A 23526-nucleotide genomic window follows, 5' to 3' on the forward strand; every position below is an offset into this window, starting at 1 on the left:
GTAACGGATACCTTGTGACTTCGTGCTGCAGGAGGGCAACGCTGGGCACATAAAACATGACCCCAAAGAAAAGCAAAGATTCGCTGGCAAACTTGTCCAGCTGCTTTTTCAAAGGTTTCTCCAGTTCCACCCATCGCACTTGCTGGCTCTTGTTGTGAAACCAAAGGCCAAAATAGTGTGTCTAGAGAGAGAAAAGGTTTAAAAACAAACAAAAAAGTTATTATTTGGTCACATATACAAACAATAAACGTTTCTCTTTTTTTCCTTTTCCCTTATATGCTTTCTAACTGTTACTATGCAAATTGGAGAATGAATTCACAGGTCGTTCTGGGGTACTTCAGTGATGATTTTTCACAAGGCATCTGACCTTTGCAACCAATTCAATACATCTGGGATCATAAAATAAGCTCTTCAAAATTACTTTATTTATTTTTTTGATTTATTTATTCAATCTCTATATCTACCCATCTCAAGCAAGTGACTCTGGGTTATGAACAACTATAAAACAATTAAAAACACTTGCAATATAATACACATTCAATAAATATGTAGCAGCCATGGAAAAATATCACTATAGAAGAATATAGATGTGAATATAGGAATTATTGTAATTACAGGAATTATGTTATATAAGAATTATGTAAGAGATGCATCTGAAATCTCCTAATCCAGAAGCCATCCTAAACTTAATTTCTGCCAACTTTAATCAGACCCAGGGAAGATCACGTAATCCCTTTGAAGGTACAGGTACCTCCAAACCACCTGCCTCACTTGGGATAGGGAACCTTTTCTTGTTAGTTGAAGGCTGGGCAGCATGTAAGACCATAAAGAACTAAGACAGTTTGACATTTTGAAATACGGTATCATCCAAGCACCCCAAAGATATTCAAACTATAGTTTTGTATATTTAAATAAACATTTATGTAAATACTTCAGCTCCCAAATAGCCATTTAAATGCCAATCTTCAACAGTAAAATACAGAATGGCCAGCTTCAATCCTTGGCATTGCCAATTGAAAGGTTCAGGCAGCAAATAATGGGGAAGACCTGTAGCTGTAAGCTTGGACAGCCATTGTTTACTGCTCAGAAACAGGTAAACAATATTTGCCAGCTCCACTCTCCATCCTTAATTACTGAAATCTTCCAACAATATATGACTATTCTCTCTCTCTCTCTCTCTCTCTCTCTCTCTCTCACACACACACACACACACACACACACACGGAATTCAGAGGTATTCTCGTATCTGGAGGTCATGCTTACTTTGTTTATTTATTTATTTTATCTGTATTCTGACTTTATTTTTATATAAAAAACTCAAGGTAGCTAACATATTCAACATACCTATCTTCACGTTGCCTTTTTTCACATTGCCACTTTCTGGCTTAATGTGGCTTTTTGGCAGAGGTGGGATTCAGCCGAACTGGTTGTTAAAATTCTGCCCAGTTCGGCAAACTGGCTAATCCCACTACTGGCTGGCCCCACCTCTGCCAGATTTTTTGAGCTGTTTTTCGAGCAAAAAATGGCCTGAAAAATGAGCCAAAAACCACCTCCAAAATGGTCTTTTTCAAGTCATTTTTTTCAGATGGTTTTTGGGGGGTTTTCAGGCCATTTTCCAGGTGGAAAATGGCCCAAAATGCCCTGAAAATGTGTGAAAAACAGCCCAAAAATGCCCCCTAAAACAGCCTGGAAATGGCCCAAAAATGAATGAATGAAGAAATGAGAAGGAAGGAGGGAAGAAGAAAGGAGGGAAGGAAGGAATGAGTTAATCCAGCTTTAGCTTAGTCTCTCTTTCAGAATTGCCTGCACATAAGTATTGTCAATCCTTCTCCTTGTGCTATTTATTTATTATTTCTGGAGTGCAAATGGGCTTTAATTGTAAATTGCTTCTGAGGAGTCAATGGAATTTATTGCCTCTGCCAGCTCAGGTGTGAAAAGTTGGCTGTTATGATACAATATATTGCTTTTTAATAAACTCAGCCTCCAATGTCTTACTTTCCTTGGTGATGGGAGCAGAATGCTTTACTGGTCTCTCCTCATTCTTTTTTTTTTGGGGGGGATTTGCACCAGGAAACTGACAGTTGGTTAACCCTTTCATTTCTGGAAGTATTGCGTATAGGCCCAAAGCCTGAGGAAAGGGAGAGTGGCCAGGAGGAGGGGCTGGTGTGATGAGTGACGTTGAGTTGGCCATCTCTACCCAGTCACATGCCCACCTGGCCACGCTTACCCAGCCAGTCAGTGGGATATAGAACCGGTTGTTAAATTATTTGAATCCCACCACTGCTTTTAGGTCTTACCGATAGCAATAATTGTGTGTAAAAATCTGATCAGCAAAATTAGCAGGATGCAAAACTAGATTCAGGATTGGAGTTAGAAGTTGAGTCTTTTCTCAGTTAATACAGCCGTCAGATTTCCAAGTGATGAAATCCATTTTAAAAGAAAAGAACAAAGTCTATCTTCAAAAAGATTTCTTTTATTTAGGAAAGCATCAAATTGGCAAAGCCCATGGTAATTCCAGATCTGACCCAACCCGGAATTACCTCACAATATTAGAAGCTAGAAACATCCCACAAAAGTCACATTCTCCAATAGAAGTAATTCAACGTTGCTTGATGTCATAAATCTCCACCTCCAGAGGCCCAAGCACGGACAACTCATTTCCAGACAACTCATTTCCGGGAAAGAAGATCCCCTAGCCATAACACTCTCTTTATCTCCACTCCTCCCCACTTAGGAATGTGTCAAGCCAAAAACCCTTCCCCCCATGACTGCCACAGAGAAAATAAGAAAAAGAATATATACTAAGATGAACTAAAATGGCTACACTTATGTCAATTTTGGGCTTGACAACAGCTTTATTTAGTATCAGACAACAATTTAGCCTTAAGTGGCATGTAGGAGCAGCAACTGAAATATTTAAAGCCCTAAGGAAGGAGGAAAAAGTACTGCTTACAAAAGGATCAAGGAGTTTAAAAATATGTTCCTGTTCTTTTAGAGCATGATTTTTATTTGTTATTTGTAATGTGCTGATATCACATTAACACTAATTGCTTACTGGCTTCCATGTTTATTTACTCTTTTAGAGCAAATAGTCCCTAGGAAATTTCTCTTAACAAAGTAAGAAACTAAAACTGTATCTTTACAACAACAAAACTAAATAGGCCAGCAACATAAATCAGATAAAACTATTTGCAATATACATTAAAAAGTTCAATTAATTAGAGTAACTAGTTCAACGTCTTAACTAAAAAGGCTAAAAAAATCAGGATTTTGAGGACTCTTAAAAAATCATTAAAATTTCAATACCTTGGCTGAAAAGGACTCAGTTTAGGATATAAAGAAAAATTCATCATAAAATAATTGATGGAACTAATAATTTTTGCCAGATATGAAACATAACGGAAATCTGATATATTCTAAATATTCTTAGATGTTTTTAAATTTAAATCTTTTGAAGTTGCATTGCCTTCTCAACATCAAAGTTCAATTAATTAGAGTAACTAGTTCAACGTCTTAACTAAAAAAGGCTAAAAAAAATCAGGATTTTGAGGACTCTTAAAAAATCATTAAAATTTCAATACCTTGGCTGAAAAGGACTCAGTTTAGGATATAAAGAAAAATTCATCATAAAATAATTGATGGAACTAATAATTTTTGCCAGATATGAAACATAACGGAAATCTGATATATTCTAAATATTCTTAGATGTTTTTAAATTTAAATCTTTTGAAGTTGCATTGCCTTCTCAACATCAAATAGCACAATCTCATTAAAAATATGGTTCCAAAATTATTTTTGGGGTGTGTGTGTGAAAATAAGCATAGCAATAAATGTTATTACAACTATCAACCAGAATCCAAGTTTCCTGTATCAGTTATGATAAAAGGCTGCCAATTATCCAAAATGACATGTGGTTAAAACTTAGATCAGTTGGAAGAAAGCTAGAGTTGCAGAGTAATTCAGAACAGCTTTTAAACGGTAGGTTTTGATAGCTTTTTTTTTTTTAAAAAAGGAAGTACTACAATGTAGTAACACAAGTCATCAGAAGAGATTCCAGAAGCAAACTAACAAAAACAAAATGTATCATTTAAAGCTTGTACAGCATTCCAAGAAAAAATGAATTAGTATAAATTCATGGTGCCTGGCAAGTGATGGTGACTGTAAAGAAAGCTACTCATTGTGCACTTTCAAACATTTTTGTGATGACTACACTAAGTTGTGGCGGAGAGTTTGGTCTGCAATCGAATGGAATGCAGGAATGCTATGTAGTTCATTCTATATTAACCCATATCTTAACTGGATAAGTGAATTATCAGACTACAACTGCAAGAGCATAGAGATGAGTTCCATGAGCCAAATGCCAGCTATTTTATCATGTTTTTAGTCATCATTCCTAGCTTATTATATAAAATTCTGATTTTTCCTTTGGCCTTGCTCATTTTTAAGAAACAAAAAACAGAATTATACATAACAAACAATGTTGACCAACTATTAATGGGATTAGCAAGAAGCCCATGACTTGATCTTAAATGACATCAAAACCCTACCCTTCCAAAAGCAATATAGGCAGCAATCAAATGTCCATCTACACTCCCAACAAGACAGAGTGAAAGACAGAGTGAAAGACAGAGAAAGAAAAGGCCCTCCTTGTCTTAGTTGTCCCATAAGAGCATTAATGTTTATTTCTATTATCTTCCTAATGAAATGATTTAAATAACTGAAGTCTTATACTTTGGCATTATCTGCAAAGAGAACAGGGCCTCATGCAGGGTTATTGTCCAGCAAAGAAGAAACTTCTTTAGTATTGCAGCCCTGGTGTACAGCAGGGGTCCCCAAACTTGGCAAACTCCAGCTACTGGCTGGAGAATTTTGGGAGCTGAAGTCCACAAGTCTTAAAGTTGCCAAGTTTGGAGACCTCTGATGTACAGCCTCCAAAGCAACTTATTAGAAACTTGTCATCAGCCTGTCCTCTCTGCATAAAACACAAGATAAAAACATCCTATAGTATTCTTAGCTGTTTCATACCATTAAAATCTTTTGGCCCAACTCTGGAATGAAGCACAGTGCCATTCCCACCTGCAGAGCTAGGTTTTCGACGGGTGGCTTGAGGAGGGAACAGTATTTGCTGGTGTCTACAGCAATTGCCTTTGTATGATTTTTGTCTTCTCAATACGTACCTGAACATTCAAATTTTGGAGTGAGATGAATGTGTATGTTGCTCTTTTCTTTGTCATTCAGTGGGTGAGACTGAACAATGAACCTCTGCTTGGATTCAATTGTGAGTTGGATTAGGGGCAATAAAATGAAAGGGGATTTTGAAAAGAGGCAGACTGCATGAGGCTAATCATCTTTTGTCCAGCAATTTTGTGTTTCATTTATTAAGGGTGAACATTCATTCAAATAGCAAGATTATAACTTGAAGACATTGCTAAATACAGCCTGGGCACTAGAACCTCAGATTATCTCAATGCCCCAAAGCTATTTTTAAAGTAAGTTTTCATTCATTCACTCTTTGTAACTGTTCCTAGCCATGAAAATCAATTTCTCACACCCGTCTGGTAGTACTAATATAGGCTATTGGAGGTCAAAAACACTGAAGAAAACCACTACAGAATTAACTGGTAAAAGCAGCCTTATTCATGTCAATTATGTACTTCCTGTATTGCGTATTTTCTAATTCAGGTTAGAACTATAAGCCTTAAATAATTGGGATTCAGAAAGTTGAAGGTGTCTATTTCACCATGCCAAAGCACCTTGTGGTATTATAAGAACTACCAAACTCTATCAAAAGATGAAGGAAAGTATTTTGACGTTAGTATTCTCTTTGATAAATGCACTACATTCCCTAAAAAGATGCACTTGGCACCTACATAATCATTTGTCATTTTCTTAAGCATTTTCTTTTGGAAAACACATTAGCATTTACCATATTTTTTGGAGTATAAGACGCACCTAGCTTTTGGGGAGGAAAACAAGAAAAAAAAATCTGCCTCCCAGCAATTTGCCTCCTTGCAGCAAACAGCAAATAGCCTGTTTCAGCTTCAGTACAGCCTGATTAGCACAAGCAGATGATTCTTGGTTGGATCGTCCTCCCGACGATCAGCTGTTTCAGGCTGCAGGGATTGCCATAGCCTATTGCCACCACCACATGACCCACTTTCAGCCTCTAGCCATCCCATTTTCGTCCCATTCTGGATGTCCGGGGTCGGAACAGGCAGAAAATGGGATGTAGGGAGGCCAAAAAGGGATGCACTGAGGCAAAAAATGGAATGCGGAGCTCGAAAATGGGGTGCGCAGAAGCAGCAATAGGCAATGGCAATCCCTGCATCCTGAAACAGCTGATCGTTGGGAGGCCGATCCAACTGACAATCAGCTGCTTGTGCTAATCAGGTTGTGCTGAAGCTGAAACAGGCTGTTTGCTGCCAGGAGGCAAATTGCTGGGAGGCAGAGGCCGGTGGGTGGGCGAGGCTTCGGCAACATTCGCTGTATAAGATGCACAGGCATATCCACCCACTTTTGGGGTGTCACATACTCCGGAAAATACGTACTAATTATACTGGAAGCCTTATACTGTTATGGTATTTTAATATTTTACAATAGCAATAGCTGATTATTTTCCTCATTGTTTTGGAAAGTTGGATGCAGCTGTTACAAAATATTTTTTTAATAAATACAATATACACAATTCAAATAAAGGTGCAGACCATGTTTGTCCTGTCCTGGGCACCTCTGCAACTTCTATGGAACTCCAGAAGGATAAAGCACACTTTGAGGTAGGGTTGCCCCCTACAGATGCTATTGGAACCACCTCTTGCTTAAAATAAAAATAAATATCTGAGGGCTGCAGGGTGGGTGGAAAGTACTGACATAATGACATTATCAGAGAGCAGGACTAGGATTTTCATGCTGTTTTCCTCTCCTTCTTTTCTGTTCATTTTTTAAATAAAGTCATTTATAACATTCATGTATACTTTTTAAAGAAAAACTAGGTGGGAAATTGTACCACTCCATCAGTTTGTCACTAAATTTCAAATGATGATTTACAGGTCTATGGCTGAAGTAAAGCAGCACCATTCTTCCCTTAAGACAGGGGTGTCAAACTCTCGTCATGGCGGCATCACATGACATATCGGGACTTTTTTCTCCTTTGCTAAAACGGGCGTGGGTGTGGCCACAGCATAACGCATCTGGCCCGCAGGCCGGGAGTTTGACAGCCCTGCCTTAAGAGGAAACAGTTATTATGCTTTAGATTCTTGTGGCAATAAAATCAAGACTTGTAATAGCATTGAATTGAGATTCATGTTGAAATTCCAGTATACTTCAGTGAGAATTAGCTGACTTTCAAAACTAGACCAGAGGTGTAAAACTCGATTTCATTAAGAGCCATGTCAGAATTGTGTTTGACCTTGGAGAGCCGAGGTTGGTGTGGCCAGCTTGACATCACTTGTGTTGGGGGGGCACCTGTGGTGGCCCAAGCGTTCTGCCAGCAAAAATGGGCTTCCAAGCTCAGTTTTCGGCTGGGACGGCCTCCTGCAACTGTCTGCCAGAGAAAACAGAGTTCCGTTTTCACTGGCACAGGCACAGTGGGCCGGTCCTTCATTGTTTCCAGGGAGGTACTGTGGGCCAGATCAAAGGACCCTGTGGGCCAGATCCGGCCCACAGGCCTTTAGTTTGACACGGTGCACTAAACCATACTGCTAGAATCAGCCTTACATCTCATGGACTGTTTAATAAAACAGAAGAAAAATTAATTTTAAGATACTTCTTTCAGCAAAACTAACATATATTTCATATGTACAGCAACCCCCATTAACAAAAGTGGTCTGGTGTCATGTGTGAATGTGGTTGTGTTGTTATCCACTCCAAATGTAAAGCAGCCTTTTGCTTATAGACAAAAAAAAAAGATGTTCCTTTGCATATTAAGAGTTTCATCCTGACAGGAAATAACATTGAATCACAATCCAAACTGTAGGTAATAGACTGCCCTGATGTTTGGGTAAGCAAGATACATTTGCCAAAGTTCCATTTAGTGATAAGATCGGACCAATTCCAAGAATAACATGATTCTAATAAACAGATTCCAAATGACAAACAGCCAAAGCCAAAAATATACCAAGCAGCAAGTTACAGATGGTCTTTTCCTGGGTTACTCTCACCTCTGGTAATTCCAGCCTCTGAGCCACAGCCTCCAAGCATTCTTGCCCAGTGCTCTCCACAGACAATGTGCACTCAATCACATTGTTTTCCAACAGTTGAATCCGGGTCATGAAACAGTTCTTGCTCCGGACATTATAGCGTCGAGTCCTTCGTAATTTCAGCCCAAAAGGCATGTCTGCTAAGCTAAAGCAGTTATCCCTCTCCTTCTCACACCTTAGATCTTCTTAGTAGGAAAGATTTGAATGCTGTTCCTCTATTTTCAGAAATTCTCCTCCAGGTTTGCAAAAGGTTGCCCATGCCAAAGGTGGATACCACAGCAATATCCTGAAAAACAACAATGCAATGTGTAGTTAATTGTCATGGAGTTGGCTGGGAAAGGATTTTTCCCTTGGGGCAGTAACAGCTGTTGCCTCTCAAAGATAGTTCAGACCACTGGCCAAACCCACAAGTTTTCTTTGAAGAAATACAGTACAAGTACATGTTCTCTTTGAACTCCCTGTCTATTACTAATGATTTCGTTGTTCACTTCTGGACTAGAGAAAAGTAGCATACCACTAAGGCAGAAAGACAGAAATTGAAAATAGGATGAGAAAGAACAGCAGACTATTTGTATCAATTACATCTTGGGGATGCAATATATTTTCACAACCAGATTGAATGCTCCGTGGCCTTTTTAACTGGAAGTTAACTCAAGATAGTGCATTGTAAAGTAGAAAACATGATACTAAAAGTAGCCAACCATAATTAGCCCAGGTGCACGTCTATAATAACTTTAAATTATTATTAATGCTGATAAAAGCAGGAATTAACTGTAAAACATTTCCCAGGAGGTCTCCTTGGGAACATTGAGTTATGGAAAGCCAAACTGTTTTATCAAACAGAAATTACGATAAATCAATTTCTTAAAATAATTTAGAGTTATAACACAATCATTGGGGTATAGGATGAAGCTTGAATCAACTAAAATGGTATGTGGATGTAAGGGAATGCTACCTTAGAGTGCTGTGAGTTTTAATAGATATTTTATACATTTTTTTTTAAAAAAATGATTATTTGGGAGTGGTTCATATTTGGATTGCTTTATGTGCTGTCCAGGATTGTTGTTACAATATGTGTGGCTATGTAAGTCTTTTTAAATCAACCCATCAATCAAATAACAGAGTTACCAAAGGTCAGCTCCAAGCAATCTCATTTGCTTATTGAAATTAATGTTGTTCTTTAGGTAAATCATGGGGAAGACAAGAAGAAGCTGCTCTTGTAAGTCTCCTAGTCCAAATAATACCTTCAAAGTAATTTCACTGGTAGGAAACAAAAGTCTGGAAAGCTATTTTTGTTTAAAATCTGCACCCTCAAAAACTAAACAAAATTAAAAACAATTCTAAGACTAGTAAAGCTAACCAGTAGGTCTAATCCAAAATGTTTGTACCCACCCTCCATTACTACAATAAGCCATGTTTAGGTTCCCAAGGGTAGTTGGTACTCTTGTCCCTCCAGTTGAAATATACTGCTATCAAAGCTTCCAATATTTCTAATGCCCTAGCATTAGACCAGCAGCTAAGAAGATAAGACGGATACATTTTCCCTCTTTTATTGCCAGAGCTGTTGTTTTTCAACTTATGAGAAAGAAATGAGTGTTCTAAATTGTTATCACAGTAAATCACTGTTGGCACTACAGCAGAGAGGAACCTAATTTTGTTTAGATGGATTCAACTGGGTGGAGAATGAAGTCTCACATACATTTACATGGGGGTCTGAATAGAATTCTTTATAGAATAGAATTCTTTATTGGCCAAGTGTGATTGGACACACAAGGAATTTGTCAGTGCAAATACTCTCTGTATACATAAAAGAAAAGATACATTTGTCAAGAGTCAAGAACCATAGGTTCAACACTTAATGATAATCATAGGGTACAATAAGCAATCAAATCATACTATAAACAGTCAATATAAATCGTAAGGATACAAGCGACAAAGTTACAGTCATACAGACACAAGTGGGAGGGGATGGATGATAAGGAGTGATAGAAGATTAACAGTAATAGTAGTGCAGACTTTGAACAGTTGAACAGTGTTGAGGGAATTATTTGTTTAGCAGAGTTTTTTTAAAAAATCCTTCTGTCAGGTGGGGCGGGTCGGCTGGGGCATTTTTTGATTTCAAAAAATGGGCGGGGGGGGGGGGGGGCACCTGTCCTTCTGTCTTGTTGTTCTGGTGTGGAGCTGCTCTATAGCGTAGTTTTGAGGATAGGAGTTGAAACAGTTTATGTCCAGGATATGAGGGGTTTATAAATATTTTCACAGCCCTTCTTTTTGACTCCTGCAGTATACAGGTCCTTGATTGAAGGCAGGTTGGTAGTAATTGTTTTTTCTGCAGTCCTAATTATCCTCTGAAGTCTGTGTCAGTCCTGTTGGGTTGCAGAACCAAAACAGACAGCAGGGACATGGACTCACATTAGTTTGAATGAGACTATGTCTTTTTTGGTGACCAAGGATCCTAATAAAAAATATCCCAAGTTCTACATGGAGGACTGTACAAATATTCAATATTAGAAATTTAGCTCCTCTTCAGATCTCCACCTGATTATATGGAATGGAAGGACATGAGCACTGCCCATTCTTTTCTCAGTTTGAACCCTACAAACATTCAATTCAAATATGAACAAGTTTTCAGTTCCTTCTTCATCATGCTTCCCCCTTTGCCTTGTTCTTCTAATGTCAAAGCCCTACTATCAGGAAAAAAAAGTTAAAGGTGTAGAATGTTTTTTTACAACAACTCTCCCTCCCCACCCCCCCACAGTTAGATAGAATCCTAATAACAACTAGCCAATCAAGAAACAAAGTCTGGGATTTAATTCCATAAAGGCATCAGCTTGGATAAAGCTATTGTAAGAAACCCAATCCATTCTGTTTTTAGAAATGAAAAAGTAGGAAGAATGAAAGGAAACTAGACAAAGATTATTAAGGGCAGGATTGGGTTGTGTCTTAAGTTGTTTTTTGTTTTTGTTTTTTACAAATTGAACATCAAAACTACTTGGCAATGTTATTTTCCTTATTGTTTTACTTAAATAGATTTCCTTTCATCAGAACAGGCACTCCCTTAGAGTCATTTAACTTCAGAATAAAAATACATATTCTTTTATACGGTACTTCAAGGCTTGCAGAAACAAGAAGACAACAACTGAAAAAACTTGAATATAAAAATTGTGGAGACAAATTATGGAGTTATTCAGGTATAATTCAAGGGGCTAGTTATGATCTATAAAAGCCTTACATGACATATAGCCTAATTATTTGAAGGACCGCCTATCTCTTGTGGTATCAACCAAATCACGATGATCCAACAGGGTTGGTAAATTCCTGTTTCCTTCAGTCTAATAGTGTCATTATCAAATTGCAGAAGGATGTCTAGTCTGTCACTGACCTCTGGGATAAAGAGAACTAGGTGGCAACCTGGTGCCATTCTTGAGAGCCTTAAAGACCTGTTTTTTTTTTCCTCAGGCTTTAAGCAAGGAGTCCCTTAAAGCAGGGGTCCCCAACCACCGGTCCCCAACCGGTCCCGGTCCGTGGAACAAGTCCTACCGGGCCGCTGGTTTGCTGGGCGCCGCCATCTTTTTGATGAAAAAGTGCTTCCGGTGAGCTTTTCCGGGTAGAAAGCTCACTGGAAGCACTTTTCATCAAAAAGATGCGCCAAGCTCGTGAGCTTTTCCGGTAGAAAGCCATTTCTCCGGAAAGCTCACAGCTAATGCATCTTTTGATGAAAAGTGCTTCGGTGAGGTCACGGAAGCACTTTCATCAAAGATCACTAATCACGCGCGCCAAAAAAGGTTGGGGATACCGGGCCGCGGCATAAGAAAGGTTGGGGATCACTGCCTTAAAGGGTATATGTTATTTGCTGTTGGCCAAATTTGCCATATTGTTGATTTAAAAAAAAAAAAAAGGATTGTATACTGTTATTTGTTTCTATTCCAGGAGCCACACAGATGTAGCGGTGTCTAAATCAAACCATCATAAATAATATTATCAAAATGCATATATTGTGACTCGAGAAAGAGAAGGAATCAAGATACGTTAGGATTGCACTGCTCTGTGTGGGACTGATGCACAACTTGGAGGTCATTTCTGAATCACAATTCTGGTTCAAAGAGCAGTTGGCAGCTGTAACCAAAAAGATCTTTGCACAGATACACTTAGTTGTATCACTTGAAACCATTCCTAGACTAGGAGGCCCTCTGGAATGATATCTGTTCCTATCCTCAAGATTCGAATAATTTCCCCCATACACACACTCCATACATTCAAGAACCTATTAAAGACCTGATTATTCTCCCTTTTTCCAAAAGAATATTGAATAAATTATGTAAATAATGTATACATATTCTATACATTTATAAATACCATAATTAGACTCTTTCCCTAGATCCATATTTATGAGAATAAATATTCAAACTAGTCTCTAATTATATACAAAGATAATGATTCTCTCAAGTTGAGCAAATTTTTTGGCAATAATATAGACAATTTTTTTGGGTAAAAATAGTGAGTGAAATAATAAGTTGTTGATGGAGGATGGAGGTTTCTTCCTAGTTGAATCTGCAGCCTTTATATAATCTAGTGCTCGCCCATACAAGTGTCAACCAAGTATGACTAACCTTAAGGTGTTGTTTTTTTAAATCATGCAAGGTCAGTAGGTTCTATTGCATAATAATTATTACATTTATTAGCTTTTTTTCTGAGACAACACAAGACTCAGGATGCCAGAAATAGAGTTGAAAGCAAGATTACAATTTCTGATGGGGAACTCATATTCATAAGGCCCTTTGATCCTCCAATCAGACTCCATATCTGGCTTGGTTTATTCCAAAGTCAGGAAAACTCTTGAACTCACATATCTTCAAAAAGGACAGAATTTGATAAAAAACTATATTGGAATATATCTATAATTCTTGGAAACACAGCACATTTCCAACTGAAAAACATATAAAACCAGCTTGAGAAGTTTTGTCTTTCTGGGTAAGCCAGACAGGAAATACGACTAGATTAGCTAATTCTACTTTATTGAAAGGCTACATTAACATTAATTTTGCAAGTCTGAAGACACAAATTTCCTATTGCAACTTTTAAGGTTGGGTCCTCCCTAAGTTTCTTTCTTCGACTGTTAAACCATTAGGTGCTCCTGTCACTCTTGTCTGATCTTTTCCTAGGCAACATCTCTTCCCCTCACCACCCAAGGTCATCCACTATATCCTTGATGGCGAACCTGTGGCACGCAGAGACATTTCTGCCGGCATGTGAACCGTCACCTGGAGCTGATCCACTGTGCATGCGCGGGCGCCCCGACCAGTTGTCAACTAAAAAGATACTCCTTTGGTCTTTTTAGCTGCCAGAAAAAAAGGAAGTGGTGGGAAAAACAAAGCATTCTTGAAACGCCTAGATAATCACCCTGGGAAGCCCAAAGTTGTCGGAGCATAAGAAGGTTATTGGAGAGCATGATGGATGACTCCTGGAGATGGATGTGTCCCATTGGAGAAGTCACATCCAGGGGGTGGGGGGAAGACATGATGTAATTTAGTATCGGCTGCAACCACTTACGCCAACATGGCCACTCCTAATAAATCAATTTACTTTTCTCTGAGATGAGGCTAGAGACTTTTGATTTCAATGAGGGTGGATTTGTTGGAGCCCTAACAGCCAGCCGATACTAAATTATAGTCGGGTATCTGTCGCACCTGCGTGGGGGGAGAGGTACATGCGGGAGATGCATGTGCATGCACAGGGGGGCGAGCGTGCACGGGGGTCACGTGAGGATGCGCAGAGGTGTGCGGTATGGGGGGTCACGCACAAATGCGCAGAGATGTGCAATATGAACATGGGGGATCGCAGGGGCATGCACAGGAGGCAAAACAAAAATTAAACAATATAAATAAATTGAAATAAATTAGAATTTTTCTATGCATAAATTATTATTTTTGCATTCACATGCATAAATATAGCATAAAGTGTAAAAGTTTTTTTTTTAAAAAAGAAACAAACAAACAGAATACCGTTCTCTTTCAAATAGCTTTGCCCCAAAGCTTCAAACATCTGTTCACAATGAAGTAGGGAATATTAAAAATGGCATGAGAAAAATTATTAAAAGCTGTGTTTATAAGAATGGAATTCTTCGTTGCAGAATCCAATACATGTTTTCTCTTTACCGTGTCCCACTGCATGAATGTGAACAGCCCCTCCTTGTGTAGGCTTACATAATCCTCTTTCTTAACAATATGCTTGGTTGGCTTAGAACATTCATGATAGTTTGTGAGTGGGCTTCCAGAAGAGGGTTAGAATACTCAGTCTTTCCTTTGCTAGCTCAAACAAAAATTAGGCACTTTGTTCCCCTACCCACCCCAAGCAAGCTACTTGATTCCTCTAATTTTTTTCCTAATATTGGATTCAGGTTTTTTGACTGTAGAGTCATGGTCATAGAACTATTTTGATCAGAGTTGGTAGCATTTGGTTTTCCAGAAATGACGCTACAACGTACACAATTCTTCATTAATGCCCTAGCTAGGACTGATAGAAGATGGGTAGATTCCACATTGGTGGTCAAGGCACAGATCATTCTATCTCTTATAGGAATGTTGTATGTTCTGCATATTCAACAGAGAAACCAGACAGGAAGGGGTTGCTTTGATCTCTTGATAACTGCTATCTTTTAGCCTATAAAATATTTTACTAGTCTGAATTTTACTATGGTGAGTGTCCAAAATTTGGATGGAATGCTCTATCTGTTGACTATGAAACTTTCTAGTTCACTGATGGCTAACCTTTTTGGTACCAAGTACCCAAAGCGCATGCACACACGCGCATCCCAAAAATGCAATGTGTGCATGTGCCTCATGCATGCGCCCCGTCCCCACAAATGCTGACACAACCCCTGCCCTCCCCACATATGTGCATGACTCTCACACTTGAGCCCTGCCCATCCCACGCATGACCCCCTCCTGCCCATGCATGCGGGACTCCTATGCATGTACCCCGCCCATGCATGTGTGATTCCCACATGGGTGCCCCGCCCTCTGCACATGCTCTGCAGAGATTCGAAGACCAGATGGCTGGCAGGAAGCACACACAGCAGAGCTGAGCTGCGGTGATGACTTGCGTGCCCAGAGAAAGGGTTCTGTGTGCCACGTGTGCCATAGGTTCGCCATCATGGTTCTATGTTAGTAATGAATTCTTAGAGGCAAATTTTCAAGGAACTTTACCTGGATGATTCTCTTCCTAGTTTCAGGTATAGCAAAACTCTTAACATGCTCAGAAGCCAAGATCATAACTCAGTTTAATTCTTTGAATTCTCTACAATCCCAGCTGGACTGTTCCCCAAATACATATCATAGCATTTGTAATAATATGCCCCAGGTAATGTTGGTGACTTGTTAAGTTCTTTGACTGATGATTGGAACAAATATTCATGAGTGACCTAATCATCCAGCACATCTTAGATAAGATAGATATCTGGAAAAGCCTAGGCAAAATAGATTTCTCTGTGGAGAGATGGCTGAAGTCAGAGGACAAAACTTAACATGACACAATAAAATAGTATCAGGTACACATTACTTCTGATACCATGTAGTATGCCAGATCAGCTGGCATTTCTTCAATATAAACCAATTGTTCACTCTTGATCTAGACTATGAATTAACCAGAGCTATGAAGTATTAAGGAAGTTAGTTGATTAATTCATAACTGAAAGCAGACACTTTTAAACCTTATCAGAAAAGAAGAGGGAAGGCCAGGGCCTGAGACAATCATACACATAATCACAGTTAGACTTATATACCACTTCACAATACCTTATAGCCCTCTCTAAGTGGTTAAGATGTTGCCTAAGTGGTTAAGATGTTATAGCCCTCTCTAAGTGGTTAAGATGGTTAAGTGGTCAGCATGTTGCCCCCAACAATATGAGTCCTTATTTTACAGACCTCAGAAGGATGGAAGGCTGAGTCAACCTTGAGCCGGTCAGGATCAAACTCTTGGCAGTGGGCAGATACAGCCTGGAATACTGCGTTCTAACCCCTGAGCCACTACAGCTTTTAATGTAATTTACTGCTACAAGCCACTAGGACTTGTAGCAATAAACTTCAGCAACAAACTGCTAAATTTTAGGTCTCTGGTTTCTTTCCATAAATTTGTGATTTAACCTAAGAAATAGTGACTGTCCCAATGACAACTTCACTTGTATTCTAATCACCATCTCAGAGTGCATTTCAGTAAAGTTAACACAATTTTCCTGCAGGAGGATTGTAGTTTTCATAAGGACCTTTGAATGCCCTGTTTCCATTGTTCAGTTACAAGCAAGACCTAAGAGTATCCTCTGATAACTACTATCAGCTTCCTTATGGGTAAATTAAACTCAGCTTTTACATTAAATGCCTCTTCTCTTATAGTTGGAAGATTTCACTAACAGCTTCTGGAATTCATCCAGCATTCCATATATTATAGAACTACAGCACACCTATCAGAACTATGCAATTCTGGGCTGGGCATGGATAAGGGGATAATTAGCCCAACTTGCTTGATGAGGTACAAGCCTGCACTTTTAGAAGAGGACATTAAAGAATGCCAAATACCAAAGACAGGTTTAGTCTGGAAAGATTTACCTATTTACCTCCTGCAGTATCTACTATTGCTCTGCGTACAAAAACAGGTTTTGAAAAGGAAGCCAACTTTTCCAAAAACTACTTAGAAACAAGAAAACTATTTTAGTTTTGTCAGTTAATTAAAATGTATTCACCACATAAGGGTTTCATGTTAATTAGAAATGGAAGATTCTGCCTTTTTTCATTTTCTTTTATTTTTTTTAATCAATTCAATCATTCAACACATGCACCAAAATATGTAAGAGATTTCCTATGCTTTTCTATAAATGAATACAATCCACACATCATATGCAGAGTTTTAACAAGTCCCCACACCCACATTGAGAAAATTAAATGATATACTTTTTTGCTATTCTGTAGCTTCCTTCTGCAGGGTTTCTTAGCTGAAAAATACATCATAGTGTTTTCAAAGTATGTATTTTGACATATGCATGCACTTCAAGTTTAACAATTTATTGGAACATCTACAATTATATTTTGCTCGAAAGAGTTCTCTGAAAGAAAAAAAGGCCAGGATCTTTATTAAATCTTTCTTTTACAAATGCCTTAGCTCTTGAATCCTTAGTGCTACTTGAAAACAGGCGACTAAATTACAGCCTTTTTTACCCAGGATGGAAACTGATGATATCCAAGTATGGTATTTCCTGAAAAGCTTCCTCATCACAAGGCTACTTTGAAGTATTCAATCAAACAAGAGGTCCAGAATAAATATGCTTGATGTATAGTTCAACATTCCCAGTTTTGAGGGAGGATTATCCTTGTTTCATTTAACTTGTTAACAAGTGTGATGTGCACACTCTGTTCCAACTTTCTCTGCAAGGGAGAAGAAATCCACATCTTTTTTAGTTCTTTTATTTGGGAATTAATAAGTGCGCTTTTCATTTTTATTTTCCTTGCTAAGAACTACCATATGTTGTGTTTTATTGGTAATATGTAAGTAGAAAGAGCGCTAGCTGCTATTTTAGAGCCAAATATAGGGATTTAAAAAGGCACACACAGCCATCAAGTGGTTTTAATTTGAGAGCACAGAAAAGGAAGATGTTTAGAAATAAAAGTTGTCTCCTTGCTTAAATGTTGTCCCTTTTTCTAATTGAAAAATAGGAAAATCGATATATATGATGTCTACTATAAAATGGTGACAAAAACTGATTTACTGATATTCAGCTTTTAATTCTTAAAAGCTTTGTAATAAGAATTCAGATAAGACTGTTTATAATACTGGATTACTGTTATTTCAATCCCAGTACACAGAAGACAACAAAATGGATGTTTCATTTAATGTCCCTTTAGATTGTTTCCTCATAAGGCTTTTTTGTTGAGAGTGAATTGGTTTAAGAGTTTTCCAAGCCTGGGTTAGGTCTTTGAAATGCAACACAGTACAGGCCCAAGTAACAAATCTGAGTACAATTAATCCTCAATATATAGCCATTTATTTAACAATCATTCACAGTTACCATGGCCTGCAAAAAGTGATTTATGGCTGTATAATTTGCTTAATGATCATGAGATTCACTAAACAACTGTTGTAAAAATTGGTTGTAAAACAAGGTCCATGTGATAATTCACTTAACCCATTGCTTAGCAACTAAAATTTTGGTTCAAATTGTGGTGGCAAGTTGAGGACTACCTGTCATCTTGTGGCATCATTCAGAACAGGAAAAATAAGTGGATATTATGATGGGTTGTGCAGTTACCCAGATGTTTAGCTGGATTTGGCATTTTATCCACCAATAGAATCCTTCCCAAGGACCTGAGATAAGCAGATGTTGTTTTATTAACTGGGTCAGTCAGCCAGATGTTAGACTGGATTTGGCATTTTATCCATTTATCAAGTCTCTTCCAAGGACCCAAGATAGGCAGTTATTGTTTGACGGTGTTAAACGTATCGTCACAAGATTAAGCAGTTCCAAATAAAGCTGTCTTTTGCAACTGACTGGTGTCAAGGCCTATGGTGTTCAAGTGGTGCTCCAGATGTTTTGGAATTGTACCCATCTTTGTTTTCTTTTACCACAAATTATTATTATATATACAACAATGTGGCATCACTTATGCCATATTAGTTGGTGTTGGCCTTCATATGCATCAAATTCTTCCCAAGAACCTACGATGTCTTAATGCAGAGGTCTCCAAACTTGGCAACTTTAAGACTTGTGGACTTCAACTCCATAGCTGGCTGGAGAATTCTGGGAGTTGAAATCCACAAGTCTTAAAATTGCCAAGTTTGGGGACCCCTGTCTTAATGTATTGGTTAGTATATGTGCAGATCTAAGTTGTGTGGCCTTTTGTAATTGACCGATAAAATTTTTGTTGACGCACACATTTTCTAACAATTTTTAAGTATGGTGCTCAATGTGCCAACAACCATTGGGACCACCACAGCTGGTTTATACCATGATCTTTCAATTCTGATTTTTAGTTGTTGATTACTTCGTGATCTTTTCCAATTTTTGTCTTCTAGTATCCTTGGTATTGCCACTTCAATTATTCATACTCTCTTCTTTTCAAACAGACTTAAATCTGGTGCATAAGACTTTATCAGTCCTGTATCTGGAAATCCCATAACATATTAACCTGCTCATTTGCAACTATTTTTTCAATTCTATGTTCCCATCAGTTTTTCATTACATAATTTTACAGCTGTCTACTGAATCATTTTGATGACTGTGTTATATTGTTATTTATAATCAGTTGGTGCAATCTTCTTGGATGAGCTGAGAAAATGCTCTAGTTTTTCTTCTTCATTCTGAATCATTTGATGAGTTTTCAATTCAGGCCTTGATTGCATTACTTCAAATAACTTGTTCTAGAGCAGCCAAAATCAAGCCTCTCTCTCTCCCTCTGTGTGTGTGTGTGTGTGTGTGTGTGTATTCCAGTTGTGAGCCACTGACAGGTTTTATCTTTACCCAATTTCCCTCTGATCTTTTGTAGAAATTGTCCATGCAATGCTTTTCCTTGCTAGCATTTTGTTCCTGTTTTTTTTACATTATTGCAATATTCATGTTTTGTTTCTTGAACATTCAGTAATTTTCAATGTTTAATTTGCATCAGTGCTTGTTCTTGACTATGTTTTATATAATCACCCAATTCATGCTTTTCTTTGTTGACAGTTTGACCTGAAGTAAACATTTACCTCAATTTCTGTAGCGCAGATATAATCTACCAATAACACTAAGGTGATGTAATGTATAGTAAATACTTACTAGCTTTTTATTTTTTTTGGTCCAAACTACCATATTCTCCTTGTGTCCAGTTAATAATTCCAGTCATTCCAGTCCAATAAATTGTATCACATACATGATACAGGTATTGATGGTTTTGATGGTGTTTCCACCATTCAATTTGTCTTCAACCTTTTCCTCGCTCTTTAGATATATTCTTTACTAATCACGTTTTTAACTTGTTCATGCTTGATGTTGTCCATCTGTAAAATACTCAGATATGAGTAGGCCTCACCCTGATGGCTCCTGATGCTTTAGCCATTTGGCATTTTAATTTGATTACTGTTTGTGATTTTACCCCAATTTATTGCTATTGTAGCACTTTTCTCTAGGCAACATTCCATTGCTATATTTGTGCTAAAAATTCAGAGTATTTGTAAATGACTGGATTTTGATTTCAGATTTTATTATAATTTTATCCCATTTTTTCATATTTGATCAACTCAAGATCGCAAATATAGTTAATATCCTTCCTCCTATCTTCCCTACAGCAACCTCCCTGTGAGTTTGGTTGGGCTAAGAGAGAATGATTGGTCTAAGGTCACCCAATCTTTAAGCTTTCATATTTAAAGGAAACCTAGAACTCACAGTCTCTTTGTTTCTAGATTAGCAGCTTGACCGCTCTAGTACACCTTAGTTTTTGTAGATCTAGTCTAAAACAAATATATCGTTCAGACATCAACATCATTATTATTTTCAATGTAAAAATAAGAATATTTATGAAGACCATTTTCCTAATCCAGTCATTGACAAATACTCTATGAATTTTTAGCGCAAATATAGCAATGGAATGTGGCCTAGAGAAATGTGCTACAGTAGCAATAGATTGGGGTAGAATCACAAACAATAATCAAATTGTGGTACTTAGCAGATGTGGCTCTGAATTCTAGGGGATGGATGAATAGATGCCTGGATAAATAGATGGATGGATGAATGCATGATATAAAATAAAAGTTTTTAGCAAAATTCCAATTGATGGACAGAAGGAGGATATTTCAGAATACTACAATGGGTAATGTTTTGACTTCAGAAAAGCCAGTACCTAACAATCATTTCAAATTGGAATCATATTCTCTCTACAGCAGAGATGACTAAATGTTTAAAATTTTGAGAACACAGATTTCTGACACTAAAATTTACAAGAAACCACTTATTTGTCTTGGATCCCAGAAATGGCAAGCAGTATGAAATTTTCCACTTTTGTACAGGGAAAACCCTAAAATTCTCTGATAGAAAAAAATCCTTCTTATGGAATTAACATTTCCTTAAATAGGATAAGTGATTTCAGGCAATCCAATCATCCTGACAATTAATGGATTATAGAAATATTATATTGTCCAATTGCTGTCTTTGATGAACAATGAAGGAGATGATCTTCTCTTCTGTTACTCTCAAGCTATGAATATATTCTTTCCAGAGTCATATTGAAATCTCAGAGTTCATAACATTACTAAAACTGTTTCCCCAGGCTTCTAATCTATATTACTTAAGAGTACTCTTTTTGTGGTTTGGTGTTCTGTTGTTGTTTTTTGTTGCTGGTGTTTTTTTTAAGTTTGTTAGCCATCTTGAGACTTGAGTCCAGTATAAAGGCGGAGTATAAAACAAATACATACCAACATAGGAATACAGAATATATAAAATTTTACGGTATAGTTTAGTTACCAAAAAAAGTTATTTTCCCTGTATGCTTGTTCAAAGTATTATTAATTAAATTAATATGATACCTGTCTCTCAACAACTCTGAACAAATAAAAACTTGAAAAATAAGAAAAATATACAGTATGAAATTGATTCTCCACAGAGTTTCCCTTAGTATGTCTATTGCTATTATGTTTTTGATAGTTTCTGACACTATGGCAAACTGCCTTCTGCCTGCTTCCTCTCATCTCGAAAAAAAAAAAATCAAAGACACTTAAAACGTTCTTAATTCCATTAAGACTCCCTAATGAAGAAAATCAATCAAAGAAAGACATTAGAACAGTAAGCAATGTCAGGGCATTTAATATTTGAGGTATCCTTATTATCATAAGGATAATCGGCCAGGTACCATGGAAATATTTTAACATCACATACATCTCCTTTCAAATGTTTAACAGAATAACAGAGTTGGAAAGGATCTTGGAGGTTTTCTAGTCCAACCTCCCTGCTCAGATAGGAAACCCTATACCGGGGTAGGGAAACTTGGCTCTTTTATCACTTATGGACTTTAACTCCCAGAATTTTTGACTTGAATGGGACTGTTTAATACACAAATGTAGGACATATAAGAATATGTATATAAGAATATGTGTATATATGTATAATTAGAGTTGTATATTAAACAGTCCCATTCAAGTCAAAAATTGATTTCCCCCACAACTGAAAAACCAGTAGGCCAGGGATGGGGAAACTTTTATGGCTCACTCAGGAATTCTGGGAGTTGAAGTCCATAAGTGATGAAAGAGCCAAGTTTCCCTACCCCTGCCCTATACCATTTCAGACAAATGGGAGTCCAATCTCTTCTTTAAAACCACACACAACTTCTTACTTGACAAGAACTCAGAATGTCATAGTTTCATGAACTTTACTACACATGGCCCCAACTCACTGATGGACTGTAGTCGTTATAAGCATATGTACAAGAGTATTCCTTCTTCTTCCATGCATCTGAAAAAGCAGAGGATGTCATCCTCACTGACAAAAATTCTGTCATGGTTCCCAGATACAGGGTGGAAGTCCAAAGTTTCCTGAGCATAGAATGGAGATTGGGGAGAGTTTGAAGCAAGAAATGTTCTGGTGTGCATGATCAGGCATTAACCTGCTTTTCTGCATGCTTGGAATGTAAGGGATTTGAATGTTAAAACAAGGAACACATTTGTAACTTCCTGACCTGGTATTTGTTAAGCTTGCTCTGAGTCTGTCGATGCTCCAGGTTCTTATAGTAACTTCTAACTTCTACAGGATAACTCATACCTCCAGGAAATGGCTACAGGTCTGAAAGGGCTCTTTGATAGATAAAACCTCTTGATAAAGGTATCAGTCTCACTTGGCTTATAACAGCTGTTGAGTAAAAAAGTTACAGAGAAGAGGTTGCTGGGAAACTCTGAAGGCACTGGAAAAGCATAGCTCCGAGGTGAGATGAGAGATACCAATCATTATAACAGAAGGGCAATAGGAACCATAAGATGGAAGAAAGGTTGAGAAGAAAGGCTGCTAGGCTTTGAAATCCCACTTGAAAGGAACATCTTTTTGAGAAATCAAGTCAGTGAAGTAGCTATGCTTGCAAAGTCAAGAATACTGATGGTAAAAATCAGCAAATACCATGAAATAACTCAAAAGGAATGCAGACGTTCCCATACTATAATGGATTGTACTTTAGATGGATCCAACTGAAATCTTTTAGAGGAAATATGGAATACAGTAGTCCAAAAAAATAAAAAAACCTAATATAAGAATATAAAAGGAAAATAATCTTTATTGTAAACACAAACTATTATCCCTAAGACACTAAAGAACCACTTGAACATCTGGAGA

The 23526-nt window shown here is 37.6% G+C and overlaps 1 protein-coding gene across 2 annotated transcripts in view; it reads right to left on the reverse strand.

Annotated features, from left to right (window-relative positions):
* Window positions 1-23526, reverse strand: part of PTPN14 (protein tyrosine phosphatase non-receptor type 14) — a 133389-nt gene that overhangs the window by 76657 nt on the left and 33206 nt on the right. For both annotated transcript variants that reach the window (XM_087963841.1, XM_026682748.2), the window contains exons 2-3: window positions 8157-8481; window positions 12-181 (exon numbers count right to left, since the gene is read on the reverse strand). In XM_087963841.1, the coding sequence (XP_087819967.1) occupies window positions 12-181; window positions 8157-8330 (344 nt within the window). In that variant the 5' untranslated portion in view covers window positions 8331-8481. The remainder of the gene's footprint in view (window positions 1-11; window positions 182-8156; window positions 8482-23526) is intronic.

The sequence above is a fragment of the Notechis scutatus genome, chromosome 1 (genome assembly GCF_049901735.1).
Source record: "Notechis scutatus isolate UNSWTSFEM ecotype Mainland chromosome 1, rNotScu1.2, whole genome shotgun sequence".
NCBI classification, from domain to species: domain Eukaryota; kingdom Metazoa; phylum Chordata; class Lepidosauria; order Squamata; family Elapidae; genus Notechis; species Notechis scutatus.